General features: G+C 40.5%; 1 protein-coding gene across 1 annotated transcript in view; it reads right to left on the bottom strand.

Annotated features, from left to right (window-relative positions):
- Window positions 1-3,426: 3,426 nt before the first annotated feature.
- rbpms (RNA binding protein, mRNA processing factor) overlaps window positions 3,427-26,906 on the bottom strand; it is a 32,454-nt gene continuing 8,974 nt past the window's right edge. Inside the window, exons 2-9 of the mRNA XM_083909356.1 lie at window positions 21,817-21,894; window positions 21,182-21,220; window positions 18,240-18,302; window positions 15,191-15,341; window positions 13,159-13,286; window positions 10,917-10,986; window positions 4,002-4,122; window positions 3,427-3,582 (exon numbers count right to left, since the gene is read on the bottom strand). Of these exons, the coding sequence (XP_083765482.1) occupies window positions 10,924-10,986; window positions 13,159-13,286; window positions 15,191-15,341; window positions 18,240-18,302; window positions 21,182-21,220; window positions 21,817-21,894 (522 nt within the window). The 3' untranslated portion in view covers window positions 3,427-3,582; window positions 4,002-4,122; window positions 10,917-10,923. The remainder of the gene's footprint in view (window positions 3,583-4,001; window positions 4,123-10,916; window positions 10,987-13,158; window positions 13,287-15,190; window positions 15,342-18,239; window positions 18,303-21,181; window positions 21,221-21,816; window positions 21,895-26,906) is intronic.

Raw genomic sequence — 26,906 nt, 5'->3', positions numbered from 1 at the left:
TTTTGAAAAAAAGGGTCCTATGTTCCCCTGTCGCATACAAAGTGGACCTTTTTTGGGAAAAACGGGGAACATAGGACCCGGGGAACATAGGTACGACCCCACTGAAAGTGACCCAATTCACAGTGTTACTCGTTAAAAGTAACCAATACACAATGTCACTAGCTAAAAGTGATCCAATACTCAGTGTTACTAGTTAAAAGTGACCAAATACACCTGTGTTACTAGTTAAAAGTGACCCAATACACAGTGTTACTAGCTAAAAGGAATCCAACACAGTGTTAGCTAAAAGTAACCGAATACACAGTGTTAGCTAAAAGTAACCGAATACACAGTGTTACTAGCTAAAAGTGACCCAATACAGTGTTACTAGTTAAGTGATCCAATACATAGTGTTACTAGTTAAAAGTGACCCAATACAAAGTGTTACAGGTTGGGTGTGAAAGTGCACACATTAATGTCTGTCCCCTAGCGTGCACATATGAACACAAAAACACTTTTACTCCCCACTTTTCTCTATTCTGACACCGTGTGTGAAAACCCTCAAAGCATGGATGAGTGAGTGTCATGTGGAATGACAAGCTGACAGAGAGCAGTGGAGACAGTGAAGTGAGAGACTAAATTGGCTGCGGCCTGCGTCTCAGGAGTAGCCGGCCCCTGCGTTCGGAGGGCTATTCTTACAGAGGGCAGTGAGAGGTCTCCAGTTCCCCTGGTGCACGAAACCACTTTGTAAGAAACACACATCGTGTTTTTGACGGCCTTCTGGGATTGTGGAGGAAGTGCTACCCAATGACAAGTGTGTGAGAGAGCAAGAGGATATTTTAACCTTTTTACAGGTGGATGTTGAGTTCGAATGTGGAGCATCAAACCTGTCAAAAAAGATATCAAAAAGATATACCGTATACACTCACAATAACATTTAGAAAATATGCAATAACGACAACAAGGATGATGTCAATTTTTAATGACCGATTGCCCGAAATGTCTTCATTTAACATTTTCATAAAAAAAATTCTCATTTTGATCACTTTTCTTTTTTTTTTTTTGGTTTCAAACAAACACACCTCTGCAATTCACTGAAATACAGTTTCTCCTTATGAGGCTAAAGTACATAAATATCAACAGTACTGTATGCATTAAGGGAAAAGAAAAGAACACACACATGCCGTGAACATGCACAGAACACACAGGTATTCACACGGTATACTGAAAACAAGGAAGGGAGTATTTTTCATGGACAAAAAGAGGGATCATATTAATTTCCCGGGAACTTCTGTACCGTACTGCTGACAAAACACCAAAATATCCATTCGTTCAAAGCATGTTTTTCTATGGATTTCACAGTGAAGATAAACAGTATTCATATTTAAACATACAGTATGTTCCAATCAGGAGGCTGCAAACACAAAATGAAGCTCTAGAGGGGGAAAAAAAACTACCAAAAATGAATATACAATTAAACTTACAATAATACTTACAATGAATTATATGATGGGCATCGTCTATGAAATTCAAAAACATAACACCCATAAAAAACACACACGCACACACGCACACACACACACACACACCTTATAAATACTTATAAATTTGGTGCCACACTTGGCTTAAAAAGGTCTGTAAAAGCAAAAACTGCTTCAAATCAGTCAATATGATGTGCGTGCATATCATCATCAATATTATTATTAATATTATTAATAATTACAAACACTGAGTATATGATTCTTGTCTGATTGTACACATCTGGGCTAAATATGAACAGGAAGGAGTATTGTTTTCTTGTTGTTTGACTGTCACATTCCGTAAAATATGCGACTTGGCCTCATCATGAAAAGATGCAGTTTGTTTTTGTACGCGACATGAATGAGAATTTTGGCGTCAAAGTTGTCACAGAAACATCATCGCGCGACGACATGTCATACAGTAGAGGCGTTATTGCAGGCCCAGAATACACACGATTACAAAAAAAGTTATGGTTTTTTTTTTCATCTCACAGATTCCAATCTTTTGTATGCAAATTCTTGACTTAACAAAGAGAAGGTTGAATCACATTGGCTTCCTAAAAATAGGCAAGAGAGACAAAATGCTTAAAGTGAACATCCTTTCAGATTGGCTCTTTGGAGTGACACCAAAGGAGACATGCAGCAAAAAAATAATGTCATACTTCATAAGAAATCAGATCGAGGACTACAAAGCAGTCAGAAATGGAATAACTCCACTAGCCTAGATAGCTCTCCAGTGTAAAAAAAAACATGCCTTTGGTCTTTTATTCCTCTGTACTGTGCTGCCGTCCTGCTGCTAGACAATGAAGAGGCATATTCCTAATTATAGCAGGACTCAAGTCTGCCATGTATTGCAGTCTCTGAGGTCAAACTACCTTCATCACAGTGGCTAATTCCTGTCGAAATACCTACAAAACTGAAAAACTACGAGCCGGATCAGGTTGTTTTTGTCGACTGCTCAGGTGAAGCACATTGGTACAGACGCCACACAAAGACACACGCGGGCAAATCTAATTCCACACAGTTATGTAGAACAGACAGGAGCAGGAGCTGCTTGGGTAGAGCAGGATGACTCGTCATTTTATAATGACACACAAAAAGAGAGGGCAAAAAAAAAGAAAGAAAAAAAAAGGTTCCTCACACTTAAACACATTAATCAATCAAACTGAACCATTTCAAACATCTGGATTACAAAAATACCTTTTTGTATTTCTTTAAAATATCTAAAAATGTACAGCATTGTTTTTTGTTTTTTTCGTTGTTTTTTTTTTGCAAAGTCATGCTTCAACATGTATTTAATAATCATAACATTAATATGAATGATATACAGAATAGTAATAATTATAGTAATATAATAACATTATTAAGCAGTGCTTTGGCCACACGTCCACACAAACGTACATGCACTGCTTTGGCATGGCTGTCTTTACAGTTGCATTTATATCGTCAGCCTGTCTGTTAATCACGTAACTGTAACTGGTGTTTGGATAAAAAAGCAACAGACACATCATTAAATGAGCCACGGCAAATGACGAATAAAGGAACAGCTGGGGCAAAGACTTTTCTTTCCAAGTGACGAGGTGAAACTGGTACTCGTGTTAGCGATTCATTACAACCGACAGTTTACGCTGACGCACTGTGTGCTCTTCATTAAATGGGTCACATGATAAAGAGCATCAGGGAAAAATGCATCATGACTTAATGAGGGAGCAAACACGAGCACCTGCGTCATCATTTCCAAGGCCTGCGTTTCCGCCCGACTTAAAATGCAACCCCAGAGTTTAGAAACGAAAACAACGTTTCCAAAACTCCTGAGTGGACTGGACGGCAGGTGTTAAATGTATGTGATGGCAAAACTAGCGTGGATGTAGTCCGTCAACTGCCGTGTGTGTGTGTGCCTTTTTGTCGTGCATACCCGCTACCTTTCGTGGCGCTGTGAGAGGAGGTGGAGCCAAAGCACTGCCAGTTAATCTTGAGTATGTAACAGTATAAAAAAAACTTGGAGTTGGAGGGATTTTGGGGGACTCGATGTGTGATGGAGGCTGGGGTCTAGTATGTCCTGAGGCCCAGAGGCTGCTGCTGTCTGAGAGAGAGAAAGAAAGAGAAAGAGAGAGGGGATACAAAGAAAAGGGTGAGGGTTGTCATGGCCACCGCACACAAACTCTGTGCCCTAATGAAAACACAAGGGATCAAGCGGGACTGGTGCAAAACATGAGCACGTTTACACGGCCCATAATGACACACAAACACATATCTATGTACGGACAAAAGATAGATATTGTAAGGAAGGTACATGCTAAATGCACATGTAATTTCTCACAATTGCCTCTTGTTTTGCCAAGCGCCTTATTTGATAAATCACAAATATTGATGAAATGATGACAATATGTCAGTAAGGCTTGGTGTGGTGGGTCATGTCTCGATAATGAAACACATTTTACAGCTTTTTCCCCACAAATCCACACCAAGTTTTACACCTTTGCCCGCCGACAAAGCTCTTACCGACGGTACGCTGCTCCAGGAGCTGAAGTCAGGTCAGTCGTCCTGGTTTCTAATTGGACAATGAGAAACAATTGGCAACGCCCGTCACAGCCGGCCACGGCCACCATCACACATCAGGAACCTGAGGACACACAGGAGACAGAGTTTTTGAGACGGGAGTGGTCAAGATGCTGAATGCTTAAGGCTAATTAAAGGCTGTAGTTTGAGACAGACATTTTGATTTTATTACTGTACACACACAGTGCAGAACCCATTATTTATATCGCCAATACAGTATTTTTGGGGCTTCCTGTTTAGACAGTCAATATTTTGACAAGCCTTCCATTGTCTGATTGCCATTTAATGTCTTAAATAGATTTAATAGATGATAAGGGATGCGTTTTGGTCAATGTGTTCCACCTCAGCTCTCCACATGGGTTGCTGGGAAGCAAAACCTGCTTAAATATGATTGGTCAAGCTAGAAACAGACACCATATCTTCTCCCTCCACTATAACCTCCTCCGTTGATTTAGGATTGCAAAGGAAAGGGTCATTATGTATCTGTGTATTTATTAAATGGTTAGTTTCACTCTCATATACTAAATGAGCAAACACAGATATGCTATATCAGAGTCTAAAAACACCACTTCCCAAAATGCAATTCACAGCATCCTTTATTAGATGCTCTCTGTGCGTTGAACACCCACGCGTTTACAACTTCACACCGCCGGGCTTTCAGTTAAAGCCCACGCTGAGATTACTTACAGTAAGTGATGTCTTCGCAGATATTTTCACAGACTCATAGCTCCTCCATATGCCTCACAGCTGGTTTCTCAGTATGTGAAGAACTCCCTTTTTCTCAACCAAACTCAATTTCACACCTGAAATGATCACCATGTCATATTTTAACGGGACAAACACACCAAATATATTCAGACCTCAAACAGTCCAGCTGAGACAAACAGGATGTCAGTTTCAGACTAACAACCATATCTCCCACGATAGCCCCCCGCCCATGTCCTCCCACCACCAGCAGACCGAAGAGAAGAGGTCAACCCTCCGACCCTCACATCCACCCACAGATGTATCACCAGAAATAGACTTCTCTTGGGGGCCGTGGTAAATCGGGTTCAGGGGAGAGGAACTCTTTGGAACAATAAACAATTAGTAAACCAAACATGACCTTGCGAGAAGAGAAATGAGAGACACTGTTGCAGGCAAGGAAGGGAGTCAAGCTGGGAACTGTTCATCGTCCAGAGTTTTTTTTTTTTCTTCTTTGTGAAGAGGTACGGCTGGCCTCGCTCATGCCCTGTTGCGCGCTCAATCAAGGGTGAAGGAATCGATGTGTTATTGAGCTGCATGGCTAAGCTAACGCGACACATACTTCCAGACCGTACGATTTGTTCGAGCCGAGACACCGAGGTTAAAGATTGGGTTGATCATTGAACACGTCTGTGTGGATTAGGCAAAGGTTTAGTGATTCGTGGGCTTAATGTGTTACATCCAATAACTCAGCCGTGGTGCGTGATGTGAGAGAGGTAAACACGGAGTGTTAGAGAATGTGGGAGGTGACGGAGCTTCTCATGAATGTGTGCAGTGTTTTTGTTTTTATCTCAGAGAGACTTCGTGTAGCAAACATTCCTCCCCTTGTTATCTGTGCTCATTGATTTTGTGCTTAAAATGAAGAGAAAAGAAGACTTGTTCAATGACACAATACACCTTTATTTACTACACGTATTAGCCCTCTCGACCAACTTCAACTGTCAATATTTTGTAAAAAGTCATGTCAAAATAGACACTAAAAATGCTGTAGCAGATATATAACCGACTAATTTCCCTTTATTGCCAGATATCTATCAACAGCAATAAGGTAAGGACACAAAATAAAGATTAAAAACATGTAATAGTCCCTGAAACAAGAATCAGTGAATCAAATAACTGTGAAATGTCCCTTTAAAGGTAGGCAGTAGAGGCAGGATCACTAGAAACTGTTGAAGTCTGATGACGTTAATTATTTCATAAATAATTACATTAAAAGTTATAAATTATATATTTTTAGTTAATGGCTTTTTAAAAAATGTAGTTTTGTGGACATAATGGCTGAAAACCTGGCTGCACAAATCAAACCAAGCTGCAAACTTCATCACCATGTGTTCAATGTTCACGGTGACATTTGACACTCACTGTAGGCATTAAAGATACACTATGCAACATTTCCGTATTAAAATATCTAGAATTGATGGGATAAGTGCTACACATGTTGTTGAGTAGTGTATATACATTTGCCAAAAACATTTCCAAACACTCTTTTAAATCCCTATTTCCATTAAAGGTGGAGGACCATTTCATTTCAGTTGCCACTTTACTGTCTTCTGCTATAACGTCAGGGATAAACCACTGTAGAACATGGGGTGAGGAAGGAAACATTTGGTACTACTAGTAAGTCACTGTGTTTTCTAATGTGTCACTGATGAAGCGCTACACATAAAGCATACGTGAACCAAAGTTAACAAATCTCCTCTGACTTTATCAAACTGGCTCTTTTGTTATTGTTTTTGAGAGACCCCTAGTGTCTAGAGTTTTAGTCGAGGAGCTGACAGTCAGTGTGGTCTTTTCAGACCTCTACCTGTACAGCGCAGCCATGAAAAAGAGACCCCCCCGTCTGAAGCCCCTTTAATCCGGAGAAAAGCCTTTAGGCCATGGCTGTGTTTCTCACATAGCAGTGATCGCTGCTGGTGCAGGGCGGTGATGAGCGCAGCTGCTGACATGCATCTCGCTCATGAAACCCAGTGCAAGGACGAGGCCACAGCAATGCCGTACGCCTATGAGTGTGATGTGTGTGTGCATATTGTATGTGCGTGTTATGCATCAGTAGTGGGTGATAGAATAAAGTCCCCACTTCCTTATTAGAAGGGGCCCCAGCTGGTCCTCAGCTCTCCTGTGGGAGTTAGTCCAATATTGCACAGGAACCATTGGTTTTGTCGGGCAATTGGCCAAAAAGGTCCTCAGGGCAGGCAGTCAGAATACACACACACATAATTGACTCTCACACACACACACACACACTGCACCCCCCCCCCCCCGCCATGTCTCGTCAGATGGAAAATCCGGATTACCTTTCCCTCCAGTTCACTAGGCATTAATGTCCACTATTAGGTTGTCTTTGGAAGCGACTCTGGACCAGAGTCTGAATGTCAAATGTAATTCAGCTCCACAAACATGCAGATGAATGACTGGCTTAAGCCCCCCACGGGTATTACAACAACAAAAGCTCACACTACAGTACGCTGTAAAATAAAAGTCAATCACAGGCAGCCTTCTCTTTCATGAAGTAGCACTGCTGAAAATACAGTTGTCTAAATGATGATTCCTGTGACAGGCAGGATGCCAGGTGATTAGGACAGGTCATTACCAGCCATGACTAAAGACTCCTGACAACACCCCCCCCCCCCCCCAAAAAAGTCCATATATTCTAACAATGAGTGGTCCCTGTCCGTCAGATGCCAAGACAACCGCTAACCAACCCCAAGCCTCCAGAATTCCCAGTGCTGTCACTAATAGCCTTTGGTGTGAGCAACGGTTCACAAATGCAGGGCTTTTTGTTTGAGAGTTCACCATCTTTCGCAGATGGTGGAGCGACTGCAGGCGGCTTCTCGCTGCAGTCTCAGTTCAAGTTTATTCTTGTAGTCTGGCTGCTAAAATGGTTTCACAAGCGATTTGGTTCTTGTTTGCATTGCACAAATAAGTAACACCCTCGCTCACAGCTGAGCTCAAATCAAGTAGCTGTGTTTTCCTGTAACATGACAGACGAGCCAAGACCTGGTATGTTTACACATAATACATTATGGAGATGACGTAGGTCTCCACATCAATTTAATTAATGCCAATAAACATATATAAAGTGTCTGGCACCTATTCAATATTTATGTCACTATATCTATGAAGGGAATGACCAGTATTCTTCTTTTAAATCACAAGAGATAAACAGTGAACCATAAACTCTACTAACAGCAAACCCTTGTACACAGACATTTTTTTTTTATCCTACATGATGCTGCTGCCATCTTCTGAGTATTTACCTTATTTAGAAGCTGTTATGAAGACATATAACACATGGTTTAAGAGTGCGTTTCCTTGGCATATGTCTACGTTTCTACTTTAAGAAGGCTAATTTATTGTTCACCAGCTGTTCCACCCACGTAATGATGGCACTGCTGCATTTTTTTTCTTGGACATAATCAAAGATCTATGTGCTTTACTGCCGTTTCCCGTTTCAAACACAACTTCTAAACGTCCCACGATGGCAGACTGAGTGTTAGTCATAGGTTTAGAGGAATACGTTTGGCTATTTAGATATTTTCAAAAAAACATTTGGGCCATGTTTAAAACATTCAAAGGCTGAAACTATTTTCACAACGTCTTTCGGAATGCGTGGGAAAATGCTCACAGCGAGGTTTTGAGGTTTTCCACAGTAACGGAGGAACTGTTTTAATGAAACGATGCCTGCAGAAGTCAGATTATTATTATTATCAACAGGCTTGCTATTTGTAGCATTACATTACATTACATAAACTATATAATCTAAGTATGTGTTGCATGTGTGTGCGTATACACTATATCGGCTGCACTAGCCCATAATTATCACAATATTCTTGTTGGAGGTCTCAACTTCACTTCACCCTCCCGGATATGGGGATGATGTTGTTCCAGTGTGGGGCTAATATCCACTGGGGCAGCCTGGCCGACCAAATGACTTCCTTCTGGTTTGATAGAGTAGTAATTATTTCCTCCAAGCCCCTCCCTTCCTCTTAGCCCCCACCCCTCAAATAGAGACAAAATCCCAACAACATCAAATTAATCCAGCAGCTTTTTCTCATGCAGTACGTTCAAATGGCTGGAAATAGATGCAGGGTTAGATAGAGAGGCAGCAGAGGACTAGCATCAATCAACAGCTTGGTGAATGTTAGCTTCCACGCCACTGCCACCTCCCACCTACTCTCTGCCGACTCCCTAAGGGGTCAGGAGAACATGTCTCTTCCTGTCCCAAGACGTTGAAGGGAGGCTGCTGGTGACAGCGAGACTGGCGCCGTGCGCTCAAACACACATGCATGGAGTCAGTCAACACAGAGACACAGACTAGCAGGGGATTTGTTGTGCTTTGTGGTTTTGTTTTTACTGCAATGTTCAATTGGTCTGAACCACAGAGTGGGACACGCATACATGCTGCGTAGCTCGGTGAGCAGCTATGGCGAACTCACAGACTTATCGAAGCATTTATAAGACACCAACTGCTTTGTGGACTCGCTGCGGCTCTACTAAAATTATTTCATCTGTAATTTACTTTAAACAGAGCCCCACGTTAATCAATTTTTAATAAAGATTAATTAAAGTGGCCCTTCCCAGGTACCTCAGCAGTTCATGGAGCATATTCCACATTTACGACCTTTAAGAGCATCACATTCTCCGTCTCTTTCCGTAGCGCCTTCTTTATAATCCTCCACTGTGTACTTAGTTATAATACAGAAAAGCGGAAAAAAAACACTTTAAAATTAAAACATGTATTTCATTCTGCCAGGGTTTGACAAAATGACAAACACACCCCAATATCTGCTGCAATGTACCAACACAAATAGAGGAGAATATTCTGTGTTTATTGTGGTGCAATAAAAAAAAAATTCCATCATATAAAATAACAATAAATACAAGACATCTTTCCAGTATGAAGATCTGAGGACCTTGTAACATCTTATCCTGCCCCAAAACAACTCAATATGGGCAATAAAATGATTCGGAATATTACAATTAGATCAGTAAGAATAATTCTGTTTATTCGTGTGATGATAGAAAGTTAATCAGTAAGCGCGACTAGTCATGATCATATTTAAAACATACAAAAGTGAACAATGTTTCTTCTCCAATGGCGTAGTCTCTACCTAATTTGTGGTGCATCTATTACCACAAGGTGGCAGTAACAGCAAGTGTTTGGTTAGTGGAGTGTATGTCCGTTTGCAAAATTCCTTGAATGCATTTCATAGCTGTTCCTCTAAACTCAACAAAATTGCACTATTACAAGACTGCAGGTTTCACCTCCACTAGATCTAAAAGAGTCAATGTGTGGAATATCTGCCTTGAAACCAACATCTAGTACATATACCATGGGATTGGGGGGGATTTGGAGTTCAGATAATCCTCTCTGACTGTCAATGTATATGTATGGTGTGACAGAGGATGCTCAAATTTGCAAAGGCATCATACTTCTAGTACTTGAGTAAACATACTCTGATAGGAGATGTTTAGCAGTGTTATAAGTCACTCAAAGTACTTTATTTTATCATATCACCTCATATTTGCTGAGCTCTACCATTCCGTTTCATTAAAACATCGGCATTGGCGCTGGTTTTACATTCTGTTTGACTCGCTGCCTTTGATGTTTAAGATCAAGCATCACTTCAGTGCGGAAAAGTCGAGCATCAGAACCCTGTGACCTGAGAGGGGAAAATAATGGAGCTCCCCCTCTAAATTGCCTCTTTTATCTCTTATGATGCTGCTGCAGTTTAATTGACCGGCTGGATTTAACATGTCCACATTAACTTCTCTCACAGGCTAACTTGTTTTGTGTTATTGAACAGTATGTACTCAGTGGCAGCTGAAATGTGACTAATTAGATGATTTGTTTTTGGTTGTTGGCAAAATGGAGCCTTTACATGTGAGATCTGAGGGCATAAAGAGGCCGCTTGCTTTGACGCAACCACACCACGTGCATGGAGTAACTTCATGCGTGATTCTCGACATGTTTAAGGAATACATCTGCGCCTGTTTCAACGAAGTGTCATAACATTTACTGAAGGATTTTCACAACGCACCGCAATATACATTTCTATGTCATCACAGGGGAGGGAGCTTAGTTTGTGTTCATGTGTTTAAGTTGTTACTCACACATACTTCAGCAGAACTGCCTGGACTTCCATCCCTGAGGAGTTCCATCTGCAGGTGGGAGCCAGCGAATCTAATCAAACAAAAACATGTGCATTAACACACACACATGCACATCCAAACAAGGTTTGACAGGGCATCATACAATATACCGTATATTTAATCATACAAACTTTAACGTGATGTGAAATATGCCCAGCAGTTTACAATACGGTCAGTGGCTCTCTGCACATGACTGTCATTCATCCCGTAATCTGAATAAAAACACATACTCTGCCCAGATGATTTCATATGTTAAATGAAATGTAATGATGTGTAAATAAATGTTTGGGCTCTTTATTTCTTCTTTTTGGGAGAACAATATTTGTTCCACAGTTGGAGAATTATGCGCTGTTACCAGCTACATAGTTGATAAATGGTCTAAAATTATTGTATCGGACTAATATCGATAGATACTCAATACTTTGGGATATCATTATCGATATATTAAGGATGGTATCGTCCCATCCATTATTATTACATGAAAAAAAAAAAACATGTTCACTTTGTTGTCCAGACTGAGAACATTAATGCCACTCTAATCCCAAATCTAACAACAAGTTAGCTTAGCTTAAACATGGACATAAGGAAACAGGAAACAATATATTTTAAGTTTAAATACATAGCTACATCTAACAACAAGTCAGTTTAGCTTAACGATAGAAAAAGGGAAACAGGAAACAATATCTTCTCAGGTTAAATACAAAGATACATCTAACAAAAGATTAGCTACATTTAAAGATGGACATAAGGAAACAGAAAACAATATATTCTATGGTATAAAAAAAGTTTTAGAACCACTGCTCTACCTTATTAGCAATTTTAACAAGTTGACATGCTGTTTGCTCCACATCTTCACAGCTTTTACTAATCATCCAAAATGACTGTGCTCTCAATGGAAATGATGCCAGCAGTTGGATGAGCCAGAGAGCTGAGCTCATGTTAGCATCACTTTGATGTGCTCACTTGTTTATATGCACATTTCATATCTTCTATCAGCATATAGTCAAGGTCAGAAGAGAATGATGATGACATTGACCACACTCTTATTTAAATCACAAGGCCAGATTTTCTTTGTGTCAGCATGTGTGGGTGTGTGTGTGTGTGTTCATAGCCAATGCATGTAGAAAAAAAGTCCAGCTAGGCAGATTCACTAATTTAAAATTCTTACATCATCTAAGATTCAGCTTTACTGTCTTTACTAGGGGCACTCATATTTAAATAACCTTATATAGAACATGGAAATATACTTCGAACTACTGAGAAATCAATGCAAACAATTGCAAAAGAAATATCTAATAAGAATATCTAAGAATATCTAATACTGAGATCTTATCGGGGTCAGCCGGTACCAAACATTCATGAGAAGAATTTCATGGGATCAATATGGAATTATGATGTGAACTCACAGTGGAGCTGGGCAGCTTAAAAGACCTTGATCATTTGGATCAAGTTTGGTGGAAAAGGAATGTTTTAATTAATGAAGCAGCTGATGATCAAATGATGACGCACACCTTTTTGAAAGAGCCAAAACTTTCGGTAATGTGTGTGACTGTGTGTGTGTGAGAGAGAGAGTAATTGAGTTGATTAAAGTGACATGTCATCAGCATTTATTGATTCATTTAAGCCCTAAGCTGTGTAATCTTGGACATAATAAAATGTGAAATACCACTCAAGAAGATGCTTTAACTTTATTGCCATACTGGCTTTTTAAATGCCCCAAAAATTATATTAATACTTTCAGTAAATTGATTATATAGTTAGTTTTTTTTTAAATTATTATTTCAAGACATAATCAGCCTTGAAGACTTGAATTGTGTCGTGTCAGATACCAAATTTATTTCTCGACCACTATTTTGGAAATGGTAGTCTGAAGCCATGGTGTCAGTTTTGCTATTCTACTCAGTAGTTTGTGCGAAAATAAGCCCAGCAGGATTTATTTCCTTGACTTCAAAACAATATTTCATCCCGGTATTGACGTATTTGACTTTGACGGTGCTTCTACGCCGACTGTGCTTTGCAGCAAATAACTTCTTTGTAACTTTAAAAAAAGAGAGAATGATTTGGGATGTATTTCAAGGTGCACACATCCATAGAGCAGACCAATGATCTGGCAGCGGCAGCTGTGTGTACAGTGTGGTCAGGAGGAGGTGAAGGGCCAGTGGTGGTGATGGTGAGGGAGGAAAGGGTTGGGTCTGCAGGTTACCTGAGCATGGAGCGAGGAAGGGTAGGTGAAAGCGGGTGGGAGGGCCGGCGACAGCTCCGCCGGGTAGAGTGGGTATGACGCCCACACATCTGGGCTGCTGGGATATAGAGCAGGCACTGTGAGCTCATCTGTGGAAAGAAGAAGAGGAGGAGTGGAGTGAGGCGAGTGGCCAGTGGATGGGTGGGTGGGTGGACAGGTGGAGGTGGAGGTGGAGGCTGTGGTGATGGTCAAAGTGTGGTGCACTACAGTTGAGCATCAATTATCCAAAGTCGTTTCCTCTCCTTTCTTTTCTCTTAATGATTTGACAGTTGCATCATAGCTCACTAATGTTCACTGCCACACTACATTTCATCACCGTGGAGTGTAGCAATGTAAATGCTGTGTTTTTATTGGTAATACTTTGAATTGGAGCACAGTGAGGTTATGATAACTGTATGTTAACAACTGCTGCCTATATTAAGCACTTGGTAATAACAATGGAAAATGTGTGCAGGACATAAATGAGGATGAATTTCAACTTAATATAATAGTAATTATTCATTTTTATTTTAAAACAATTTTCATATGAAGGTATTAGACTGACGGAAGTCTGTAGTAATTTTCATCAACAGGCTATTAACTGGATATTACTTTGGAAATAATTGTATTACTGTCAAATTATCTCCTTATAACTACACTTGCATTAGGAATAAAATGGGATCACAAAAACATTACTTCCCCTTCACCATCTTGACTTTTAAAATATGATTTGATGGTGCAAAATATCAATATTTTTTATTTAATTGATAACATTTACACATACAAATCCAGCAACTCCTAGAATGTACTTGAACGTAGGATATATTTAATCGTAATAACCATTTTAAAATGTAATTTAGTGAGCTAAAAGTGCAGCATCTGTCATTTTGGTTTGTGGTATGTGATTTTCACTTCCATCTAACGGCAATTACCTATTCTTTTAACAAAACAAGGAAGTTTTGGTGCTAAAACTGCCACATTTACCACTGTGCACAAGCTTTAAAAGCATAGCAACAGCAGCTGCAAGATCAGTAAATTATATTCCTCATGATCTCACCAGAGCTGCCTTATTTCAGGAGAAAATGAGAGGAAACCATCTCAGATACGATGATTTACTCACCGAGTTGAGTGTAACGTGGCGGTGGGGGGGTGGGGAGGGGAGCATAGTGCATGAGTGAAGAGATAGGTGATAGTGCAGAGTGGTACAGAGTGGGTGAAGACTTGGAACAGCCACTCACTGGAGAAACATCAGATAACTGTATAATTCAAGGAGCTTTGCTTTCTGTATCCTGGTAAATGTTTATCAAAGCATGATCAGGAAAAAAAAGAGAGGCTGATTTAAACATCTCTTATCAGGAAATGACAGCAATTTCATCTCCCTGCGATTACGTCATGGTTTCATTAATCGTTTCCTTCCATTTTCCACTCGAGCCTCACAGTACACACCCTCACTTTGGCACTAACTACAACAAAAAAATTCAAAAAAAAACACACACACACACACACACGTCCAAGATAAGAGCAGTTTGGTAATTCAGGAAGAATGCACAACCACAGCTGGCCTTACATCAACTGTCAATCACTAATTCTCGCTGAATCCTTAAACCCTTTTGAAAAACATTTACTTAAAGCGAGAGAAGGACAAGCTGCATTAGCTGATGTCAGATTCAAGCAACTGTGAACATATACTGTTTATTTAACATGTACTATTATTTTGACCCATTATAAAGTGCACAAAATCTGGACATCTCTGGTAAGAGATTACTAGGAAATGTGTGCACAGAATGACAATGTTTCACTTCAGAACAAACACCATTAAAAGACACTTTTCTAGAGATTAGAAGCCAAGCCGACACCCTAGCACTCCTCTAATGATATACAAAACAAGATCCTAAAAGGAAGCAGCTGTCCAGTTACCTCAAACAAGAAAAGCTAATGGCCAAAGGAAGCAGCAGCAGCAGGAGCAACACAGATGAGCAGAAAAGTGAGACGAGCTCAGGGACAGAGGACTCACATGGGTCTCTGCTGATGAACTGTGGCCCGGGGCTCTGCTGAGATGGAAGAGGGTTGGGAGTGCCGACCAGCTTGTTCTTGGCCATCTTGGTGTTGGCCTTGGCAAACTCCAGCCGCAGGGTCTGGGGGATTTCCGGATCAAACCTGACCCCCTGAGTTTAAGCGGAAAAGATGAATCAGCTTATTATGCACTCTTGAAATAAAGCAGTCACCAACAAAGCTGCATGATTTAACCGAAATGACACATACACATTTAAGGTCCGAAACAAGATTACATTCCAACTCTAAATAATAAGAATTTCATTAAAATAGCACATTTCAGATCATTTCAAGCTAAAATGAAGTCAATGACAATAAAACAAATCACGTAAAAATATGCACTAAAGAGGATACTGCCATAAAAGATAAGTAATCATAAGAATGAACTCTTAAAACTTAAACAAATCGTGTTTAAAAATGATTTAAAACCATCACAAAAATACACTAAAATGATGTGGTAAAAGTAACATTAAATGAAAGTCTGCTTATCAAAGATGGCTTCCATATTTCATCACAGTAATGTGGAATATTCCTGGTTATTAAAGTACCGTTTCATGTTAACTGATGTTTCTTGATTTTGCCGGTTTCAACACTTTATCTGTGACAAATAATAACCGTGAAGAGCATGTGAAGTACTCCACACTCATTTTGTTGTCCTGCATGAGGCTTCATCCTGGATTAAAACGTGTGGCCACCACATGTGCAGCGGTAACGTGAAACTTTGGTGGCAAGAAATCAAAACAGACATGATGATTATTGTTATTTCCTTTCTTAATTTAGCATTTTTCTATTGTTTTATTCACACGGACTAAACTTGCGAACATTCAGAACATAGCTGCCCATGTCTCTGCAGACAAGATGTTTACAAAGCTCTTTAGATGTTGCTTGATTTCCAGGAAGTCCACGCCTCTGGAGGTGTTTTTGTTTATCGAGATTCAGGTTTGTGATGCTACACGTTAGAGCGATCGTACTTTGCTGTAGTAACCGTACCTGAACATAGGTTGATGATTGACAGATTTGCTGTCTGAGGCTTTAACATAGTGATGAGGAAGACTCATTTAGAGTTAGTCACGTTCTTTTGCATTCTCTGCCTTGTTGTGTGGTGTTAAATGTCCGATGGGACCTATCTAGAATTGTCACTTAGTATATTTTTCATCTTCATTTCCCAATTATTTCCCTGCCAATGTCTTGGCAGCAACTTGGACTCTAAAGCTCGCTGTCAATGGCTCACTGTGGATTACAGTATTATTCAGGTGGTGATGGATGACGCCTACATCTAAAATAAATAAATAAATCACAGCCCGATGACACAGTCCTGGCTAGCGCATGATGTCATTTATACCGTGGGCAGACGCCATGTAATGCAATATCATGACAACAAACGAGCATCACTAGTTAAAGTGAGCCAAATATTTCAGACGCTGATGTTAAAAGCCTTCTGACATACTATGAGTGATCGTGACGAGCCACACGGATCATTTCTCTCCCTGATCTACATCAACATAACTCCACATGTGCACAAGCCCAACTCATTTTTTTCTTAATTACTTTCCGCCGAAGGAAAAACAAGAAATGTGACTTTAACAAAGGTCTTCTTCATCGAAAACCCCCCACCCCCCAAAAAAAACAAAGCTGCTACTTGTTTGCTTTCCTTGAAAACAACATACGAGGAAGAACTTTAGCAGCCATTCTAAACACTGTTTCATTAACCTTGTTTGATTAAGACCTAAATAAGAACCAGCAGAAAAAAACAAACACAAAGGTCAGATCAAATGGAGGAGAAGATGTGTGGATGGGATTCTCCACTCGTTCCCTGCAGGCTCCGGGCAAAGCTGAGCCGAAACAAGCGAGGGATGACTCTTCTCATAAAAGAGATGGAATTAAGTAGGATTGGCTTGGCTCAGTGCACTCATAGCTTCTGCCTGTCCAGGCTGTGAGGGTATAATAAGGTGCGTGAATATAATGAGGCCTGAGTGCATCGCAGTTTGAACTGTTGAATTTGTTTTAACATCTCCTTTAGACTTCTGCGTATCGGCTTGGTTAAGATTACGATTGTTGTGCTGGTGCTATAGCGAGAATGGAGGCATATTTGTCCACAGTTTTCAGGGCGTATAAGAGAGCTAATAAAGCAAGAAACAAATGACCCTTGTCTGACAGTTTCTCTTGTTTCCATAATTCAACATGTAGATAGATGTTTGCAAACTCTGGCTTATCTCCATATGACCCCCGGGATGTAGCTTTCCCCCTGAAAAACAAGAGCACTGTTCAACTCTCTGCACCACTGAGTGATTCTATGGAAACAATCTGACTATTGTTGTCTCCTAATAAGATGATAATTTTTGTCCTTTTTTCAACTCTCTACTCCGCTTTTGATATCTCCACATCTGAGGGCTTGACAGATATTCTGCTCACATTGTCACAGCTTCCTCTTCTTTTTTTTTTTCTTTTAGTGACAAAACTGGTCTCTTTCTGTTTCAACAAGATCTTAAGATGCAAAATAGACAAGGGCGTTGTGTATATATAGAAAATAATGTGGTGTAAAAGCTGGTGTTCATTACAGTCTATCCATCTGTGCTTTGTTCTATAGAGCTGAATAAACACTGTGAGGACGAGACTCTGTTTTAAACTTGAACCTGCTTCATCAAGGCTTTCTACCGAGCTTCATTCTGAAACAAGTGAGATTAAAATTAAACCCTAGATCAATATGTTCTTGAACAAGAGCTAATTTCCTCCTGACCTTGCAGGATCAATGGCAAAGCTTCAGGAAGAATGCTTCATTTACTTAAGCAGAAGTGTTCAGACATACAGAATATGTAGAGTACCCATAAAACGCTTCTATTTGCTTTTAGTTTGGCGACTATAAAGCCAAAATAATCTGGGTTTCCCCCCAATATGAGCGTGGATGCATTTGCACAGAAAGAACGATCCCGTTTCCAAGTCATCACAATAAAAACAAGCGCTGAGCTGGTTGCCGGTGCTGGAGCAGAGCGCGGCGGGGGCATGACACTTACGTTCAAGGCATTCTTAGCAGCCTCTGCCTCTGATCGACTGTCAAAGCTGACAAAGCCCACTGGCTGGGGAGACAAGAGGAGAGAACAAAAGGAGTGAGAAACACGGTTAAAGGCAGAAAACTGAGTCTGCATTTCTGTCAGATTGACATAGACATGTTCTTTTTTTAAATACATTATTTTTCATTCCTCCTCATATCCAAACCCCCCTCCTCCTCCTCCTCTTCTGCCTCTCTCTCTTTCCATCTTTCTTACGGTGTTTACAAAACCTTGGTGAGATAGAGAGAAGGAGGCTGGATGCTTACTTTGTACAAGGAGAGTTCATCCTTCAGCTCCCCTATGCCCAAATACGGGCAAAGTGAGAGCCCGAAAGTGCATGTGAGAGGCAGAGTGAGGGGGGAAAGCTGAAAAAGGAGAAGACACAGAGACAGAGAAAGGAAGAACATGAAGGGGAGGGGTCATGAGAATTTGAATTTAGAGGTTAAAGTTGAGGGAAAAAAAGAAAAGTGAGGTGAGACATATAGATTCTGAGAAACCATGCAGCGTGTTCTTGTTCACATCGACTCCAGCACTGCTTGCTTTGTATTCAGGTGGCAAAAAGAGACAAGGATGTCTGTTTGGTTGTCAGATTTCTAACAGATGCCGCAGATGTGAACAAAGACTAGACATTTTTTTTTTGCAGGGCTTTGAGTGTGAGGATGGGGACGAGGAGGAGAGTGAAGTGAAATCTCTAAACACTGTTGCTCCCACGAGACTGCACTGCTGCGTGTGATCTGGAAAAGCAGTCTAGGGTTATGGGAATTTTGAACAAGTAATGTGAAGAGGAGGAGGAGGAGAAGGAGGGGAAGAAAGAAAAGAAGAAACACACACTACACACACAGAGAGAAAAAAAAAAAGAAAGTCGGACTAAGTGAAGACGTCAGGCAGAGGAAGAATAACAGTAATATAAATAGAAAGGGCCTGAGATCTGGCTCTTGCTATATAAGGAGACGGCAGCGTGTTCTCTCACTGGAGAGGGAGATCGATTGATTTACGCCGACATTGTCGCTGCCGTTAGCTCCGTGGAGAGACACTCAAACAAAGCCAGAGGAATGTTGTCCAGCACTTTGTGCAGGAGCCAACTGAGTGGAAGCATCAGCTGACATTTGTCATGCAGAAGATGGTAATTATGAAACTAAGGGGGAGAGGTGGACTGCAGTGAGTGAGAGGCTAAAGTGCATGAAACAGTCACTGATTGTCTGACTTATTTATTAAACAGGTAGAACCAGGAGAGCAACAGCAGGTTATGTGAAGGTCAATGACACCTTCCCGCACTCACAACTACACCTGCAGTGATTGGCCTCATATTTTATTGATCGATCGACACTAAATAAATCAACATATTACATTATATATTATTACAGGAGTAACTTCAAGCTACAGCGTGTTTTGGCATTTGTTTTGTTTCATTCTGCCTCCGTTTGGTCTTCATGAACAGTAAATTGACTGTGTCATGAAATACTATCAGACCTGACCAAGGGAGTGTGCAGGAGTGGCTGAATTTATCCCGTCAAACTGTTAAACAACCAGGTTTTTCTGAGCAGAAGAATTTAAACTTTTGGTGGGTGTTACTTTGTGGTTTCAGTCATACTCCAACCTGCATGCAGCCGTCTCTCTTTACTAGCATGGCGTTGCCTCCATCTGTGAACTCATTTAACAATAATTATGAATCTAAGAGACATTCGTTTAAATTTAAAACTTCTTCACTGCACGAGGATGAAGAGCAATATTGTAATTTTACTCCTTAGAGGAACATTTAACCTGCGTGACTTCTGTTCGGGGGGCGCCGCTCAGAGCCGGTGTGATTTAGAGCCAATTCATAATTAGAGAAGGGATTTCTTTTATTAGACCAACAACGAGGTGAAACTGAAACTAAGTCTTTACAGATTTTTTTCTCTCACGGCTGACAGTTGTGTCATGGCTGATAAGGGCTCTGTCAGGAAGTGAATTTGGATACCTGCAACATGATTTCATCCACAGTTTGTGCCCATTCAGAGTGACAAGCAGTTTTCAAAATAAAATGCATCCAGCAGTGTTGCAAAACTGCTGGGAATGGGATGAGTTAATAAGACTTGCTTTAATGGAATTTTTTAAATCACTTCTAAAACCCATTTTACAGACTTTGCCTTTGTAACTTATTATTATTATTTTATTTGCCCTCATTAGCTTTTACTTTTCATTTGCTTTTATTCTATTTGACCTTTGGTGTTATGAATTACTTTGCTTTCACATTTCTCTTGTTTTTGTAAATGTATATGTTATATTGTAGATAAAGGCCAAATGAACTATGACATGAAACGGGTGAAATCTCAAACCATACACCAGGAATTTTCACTACTGGAAAAAAAACTTCCCTTCCCCGTTAATTCCCCGAGGCATTACACTCGGCACATTCACTCTAAATTGCCCTAAACCGTCCTAATGAGCATGTCATGTGTTTATGGGAAACAGTGTGATGTGTTAATAAATACAGTGACATGTAGCTAAATTGCTTAAATCTGGATGTGGACACCTGCCAGCTAAGCTCATTTTCAGTCCCGAGCCCCCAGAGGCAAAACTCCACCGTCAGAACCTGTTTGGTGAAAACGTTTGCTTTGACACCTCAAAATTCTTTTCCCATATCCGTTCCCATCCATGCACATCCCACCGGAGTTGAGTGACTGCGACTACAAGCGCACTTCCAAAAGGCAAGCTGGTGCAACACCTTTTTTTCCACCTTCCCTGACAGAGAGTACTAATCAATCTGTCATTGTCAACAAGCTGATATTGTGAGGTAAGACGAGGGGGGAAAAAGACAGGACAGCGAAGCGATGAAATAATTGATGGTGGTGATGAGTTAGAGTATGAGCATGATGAGGCGCTCCGATAGTGTTTTTGTATAGAAACAGTGTGTCATGTAGCTGTACCTGTTTAGAAGTGAGTTTTATCAAGGAACCTTCATAGCCCTGGAACAAAAAAAGACAGACACCATTATTTTTTGTACAAAAATGACATTTCAGGCATTTTTTAGTGCATATTAAATTAAAGCCAAATTGTTTTTAGGGTGAAGGTGCTCCAATGACAACCATATTGACTTGAGTGCCTTCCACGGTCATGTTATTATGCTCACTATTATAGCATACCATGAGAATTATCTAAGAGAGAGATTAGATGCGTAAGCAATTGTTCACTTTAACTAAGCTGCTGGTATTGTCCCATTAAAGTGCATTATTCCATTATTCCAACAGCCCAAACAGGCTCCGTCATACACTTTGTTATTTACCTGAGCTAAACTCTTGAGGCGGTGACAGCTTAGTTTTCAGTAGCAGGCAGTGAGGGCATTTTTCCATGAGACACACACACAGACACATAAATGTGAGCCTCTCATGGATCATGGTGTGATTGAAACTGGGCCTTAGGAACATGGAGAGACACTTGAACCTTGTCGGAGAGTTTCCATTGCCATTTATTTCATCACCATTAATGGAGGTCCCATTGACTGCTGGAAAGAAAGTTGCCAAGAATAGCTGCAGCCCATCCATTCAAAAACATACAAACATACCTTAAATGGTCTGAACAGGAGGTAGAGCTCCCGCGGCTTAATATCCAACGGTAGTCCACTGACGAATAGCGTTCGGACCTGAGGAAGACAAGAAAGAGATCATGTATTTTTCATTAACCTCCACCAGTTATAAATAGCCACCTTGCATAGCTGACAGTAAAAGATGAGGTTATGAAGAAGAGGACACTGAGCACAAGTTAAATGACTCCCTGGTTTGGTTTGACAGTAAAAGATATGACTTTCCAGTCACTTATAGGGATGTACCTCAGTGCCTGAGCTCAGCAAACACTCGCACATGCCACAACAACATTTCTGCACGATATGCTCTCCTGTGTGATCTACAGCCAACTCTGTTTTATGGCGATCCTCCCTCTGAGCTCTTACCTCTGTTTTACATTTGAACTTCTCAACTCGGAACTTGAGCTGACATTGCTGGGAAATATAACATGTTTTCACCTAGAAAAACTACAGTACAGAAACATCTTACTGTTGTAGTTGGTACAGAATGAGAGTTGGGAAGAAAACCACAGGGGGGGAGAAATTACTTCAAATGTACTTTTGGGTAAGGAATTGTTTATTCCATTATAATGCGTGTAGACAAAAAAGTCAAATGAATGCAGTGTGATAGTGCTGGGTTTACTGCAGGTAAAGTTTAGGTGTCCCAAAAGGAAATGTCTATTTTTAAAACAGTCTACAGCCAGAATTTTAAACTGCATAATCTTGCCTTAGCATCAATTCGGAAAGATGGAAAAAAAATATGGTATGACATTAGCGGGTAACGCATCTAAAATACTGTATGTGCTGAAAAAAACTGATAAAATGTAATATATTACTGTGCATTAAAAACATGGTTGTACAGACAAATCGATTATTGATTGATATATTAAATTTAATGATAATCGATTAAATGGTTCAGTGGATTTTTAGCATCATCGCCTTTTAGCGCCGGTTAGCGTGCCTACAGTCGAACTGGAGCGGTCTGTTCATTAAATGAAAAGAGCAGCGTTACAAATAATCAGCGTACCAGTGTACTGCGTATGTGTGCCTCTGTTTTTAAAGTTGAGTGTTACTGTAGAGACTCATTTTAACAATCCGGAGTCACGTAACGATGACGTCACGCGTGTCTTTATCCAGTCAGTCTTCATGGAAACGCATAATGCGCCCAGCACTAAATTAAAATAATTCTCATAAATGTGAATATCTTAAGGCAACAAAGAACTCATTAGAAATAACAAAACAAGACATTTTCTAACATTGTATGGCCCGAACAACTAATAACACAGTTGCAGCCCGACTTAAAAGAGCAACAAAGGGAGGCTAAACAGATAACTCAACATTTTCACATCGACATTTTCATAAACCAGGAAATAATGTTAAAAAATCAGACATACTTATGTTGTTGAAATGAGTCTGTACATTTGATATTAATCATTAAATAAATAGTTTTTCTATTGTAAAATGTAGACTGATGTCCAGGAATGATGTTTGGCCTTGGTGGCCAAGAGCCTCATTCAGTGAATCACCACATAATAAAACTAATGATGAAAGGCAGACAAAATAACAGCTTATTGCTTATGCTGAGTGCAAGATAAGAGTTGATACTGTTTCTAGATCTGTTCTGTATGAAAAAATAATAATCCAGTAGTGGCTGAGCTTAATTTAGTTAAGCACACAAAGGGAGAAACCTCAAGTCTGGCTGTGTCTGAATAAAAAGAAAAATCACTTACAAAAGAACAGATAAAGCTCACTAATTAACATGTTATATTTAATCAGTTTGTCTGTACAACAATGTAAATGTAACACTGCCAAACACAATGAGCTGACCGTGGGAGTTAATGTGATGTGTGTGTATGCATGTGCACTTTGATTTTATGCTAACCTAATTCAACCAGCTGCCGGCTCCATCTTCATACTTAATGCACTTTGTAAGAGTGCTATCGATCCCCTTTTGTGTAACTCCCAGACATCATGGCAAATCGCTTTTCTGACATGTCTTCAGTAAAAAGGCAAATTCTTGCAGTGTCACTCCTTAAATGATAGGACGAGCACACACACCCGTCTGGCGAGCATATGAGCGCACACGAGTAGCACTAACGCCGACGTTTGGTAGCCGCGCTGCGATACAGACCGAGGTGCGGAGGGGCTGTTCACACTTTGGAGGTGATGAAACGTGGAAATTCTATTTGCTACATGTAATTGTGGACGTCTGTGCTTAATAAAGGGCCAATCCAGGAAAGAGTTGTTAACGCAGGTATTTATAACTGTAAACTACAACATGTGCCTCCAATTAACACAGCAGTTTGATTTTCACAAGTAGCCCGCTCAGCTTTACAAAAGGATTTAAGGACAAATAGGCAGATTTATCATATGGTTAGATACGTTTCTATTCTATACAGGCACTTATTAGAGCGCCTACCTAAAATGATCAGCCCTAATTAAAGTTGGCTTCGTGCAGGAAAATAATTGCTTTAACTCACAGGAGATATCAAGTCAAACAATAGACTGTGCATCAAGCCGACTTCCACCATCTCCACCCTGTGCACACAAACATCAATACCGTGAAAGTGGATATGATTTAGTAATTTAATTATTCATTCAATAATTTGATTCTATTTTGGGGCGAATTTGGAACAGAAGTGTCAGTATGCAGTTACACGGAGTAGATCCAAAGATTCATTAGATAAAGGATTCACAACTCAGGGGACAAAGGAAGTGCTGATCTAACACTACACCTCATTCCCACATGTAACCTGATCCGCACCACTGATGCCAAAGGCAGCGCACCACACAAACAAAGGAGCTTAGCAACTGGGGGAGCAATAGCTGGTTAGTGCCAAACCATCCAGCCAAAAGGGAAAAAAAACCAAAAAACTCATGTCCTCAACTTTCTCACCTTCACTCTTTATCTTATCTTATCAGAGCTGAACCCTGCAGCGGCCATCACTGGCCTCTCTCTGGCAGATCTGATTAAGCTCTGTTGAGGACCTCCTTATATGGAGCTTCATTGGAACAAAGAGTCACAACAGGAGGGTATCAATCAGACACGAGTGAGGCCATGCACTGACAGCTGTTGATGTTGATAAAACTGAAAGTGGTGGTTGAATAATAACAATTAAAAAAAAAAAAAAGAAGAATGGACTTGTTGCGTCGCATTATCAAACTTTTGAATCAAGTGTACTGGTCCTCACTTGTCATGGATATATTTCAATGAGAAAACAAGTCTACTCAAAGTTCTTCCCTGACATAATTTCTCCAACACTACATAAACATGCCATTGGCACAGATGTTAAGAAAACCTCAGTCATCTATCCTTCCCTTGCCAGGCTCTTATCTTGACTCATGAGCTGGATATGTTGCGCACACACACACACACACAAACACACCAATGAGCCCTCCGCACACTCCGAACAATGGAACATTCTTAGCTGTGTCGGACCTCATTCCTGAGACTTCCTGACGTCAGCTGTTGTGATATATGATCATTTCACAGTGTCCGGTGGGGAGCCGACTACACTCGCTGGATACGAGATGATTCACAGGCAAATGTGTCAACAGTTCTTCTCCTGCAGACATCTGCTTTTAATCACAGAATCAGGCTTTATTTATGTTACTTTGAGATGTGCTTGAAAAAGAGTTAAAAGAGAGCATGCAGCCGCCAGGTAAAGTGAGACACCCAGATGTCATGCGGTAGTAAATAAGGTAAGGGTCAGGCCATGGGCTGAGAAGATGTCTGCCGATTTGTAAAAAAGCAAAGATCAAATCTCTGCCAGTTTTATAGAGTTTTAGAGACACTGCTTTATTAGTTTCTCGTGAGGCACATACCTACATTTCCATAGTGCTGAGTGGCCTACAACAGACCTTTGAATCATTGACCATTTATGGCGTACTCACACACCAACATACACGCAGACCCCCGATCAAAAACAGCCGTTCCTACCTACCAGAACCCAGCTGAGTACCTCACAACTGGCGTACCAGTGCAGTTCCCTGGCAACGCCTGAGTGGAGCACAGCAGAGTGTGGAGCCCCGGGGCCAAAAAACATCAGATCCTATTAAAGCCACTTCTGCAGCAAGTCCCAGGGGATCAATGCACCTCTAATCAGAGGTCCTTGACTCCACAAGCTCTGGATGAGGTCATCACCCCATTGATACTCTATTATTGCACCTCGCAGGTTCTCCGGTGCCTCTCTAAGTTTAAAGAAAGCAGGGGTGATGGGTGTGTGCTCACAGCACAGCTCAGTAGCTCAGGTGTTAAGGTGTTATCTTGAAAGATAAGTCTGATTTATCACAGCTTATATCTTATTTTAGTCAAGCTTGTTGAGCACTGGTGAGACAGTGTGCCAAATGCAATAAAATATTTTGGAAAAAGGCATCAACCAACAGTCATTCGTTTCCCTAATTAATCTATAAAGTACAGATCGGGAATGTGTGTTCATCATCAGCGTTATGCTATATGCTTCAATGCGTTAAAAACCCTTTGCGATAATGACTCTCACTATTGCTAAATAACTGAAAGGATAAAAGATTAAAACTCATGACTGACAGGCTCAGGTGGGGTAGCACCCTCTACTTAACAAGTAGATGAGGTTAAAGTTGAACCAGGCAAGTTGATTTGGATGTGAACAATGGACAATTTGATTTAAATTGTACAGCTGGTCTATGTTATCTTTGTCAGCTTCTGTTTCTTTATTTGTCATTATCATAATAGAGCGAAAACATCTGGTGTTTGAATAAATAAATAAGATACAGAATGTTGTTTGTTGTCGCTTTGCGACTTCAGACTCGCAAAATTTGACTTTGGCTCCGAAAAAACATGGGAGCCCGACCTTCCACCACACAGCTGTTTCACTTTCAAATGCCATGAAGCTCGAATTAACGGAGTCATAACTGAAAGCTGGAACGACACTTGACTGGAAACACCATTCAACACAGGCATTAAAATATTTAACATTTCCTGCAGCTGCAATTTGTCAGCCATTATGATGAGGCAGCTTTGTTTTTATTAAATGACCTCGCAACTTATTCATGTGTCATTTCTATTCAGTTTGCGATCTGGGGTTATGAATTTGTTACACCGATTGCCTAAAATT

Source organism: Microchirus variegatus (assembly GCF_963457635.1).
Source record: "Microchirus variegatus genome assembly, chromosome: 2".
NCBI lineage: Eukaryota > Metazoa > Chordata > Actinopteri > Pleuronectiformes > Soleidae > Microchirus > Microchirus variegatus.
This window is presented reverse-complemented; position numbering and strand designations above follow the sequence as displayed.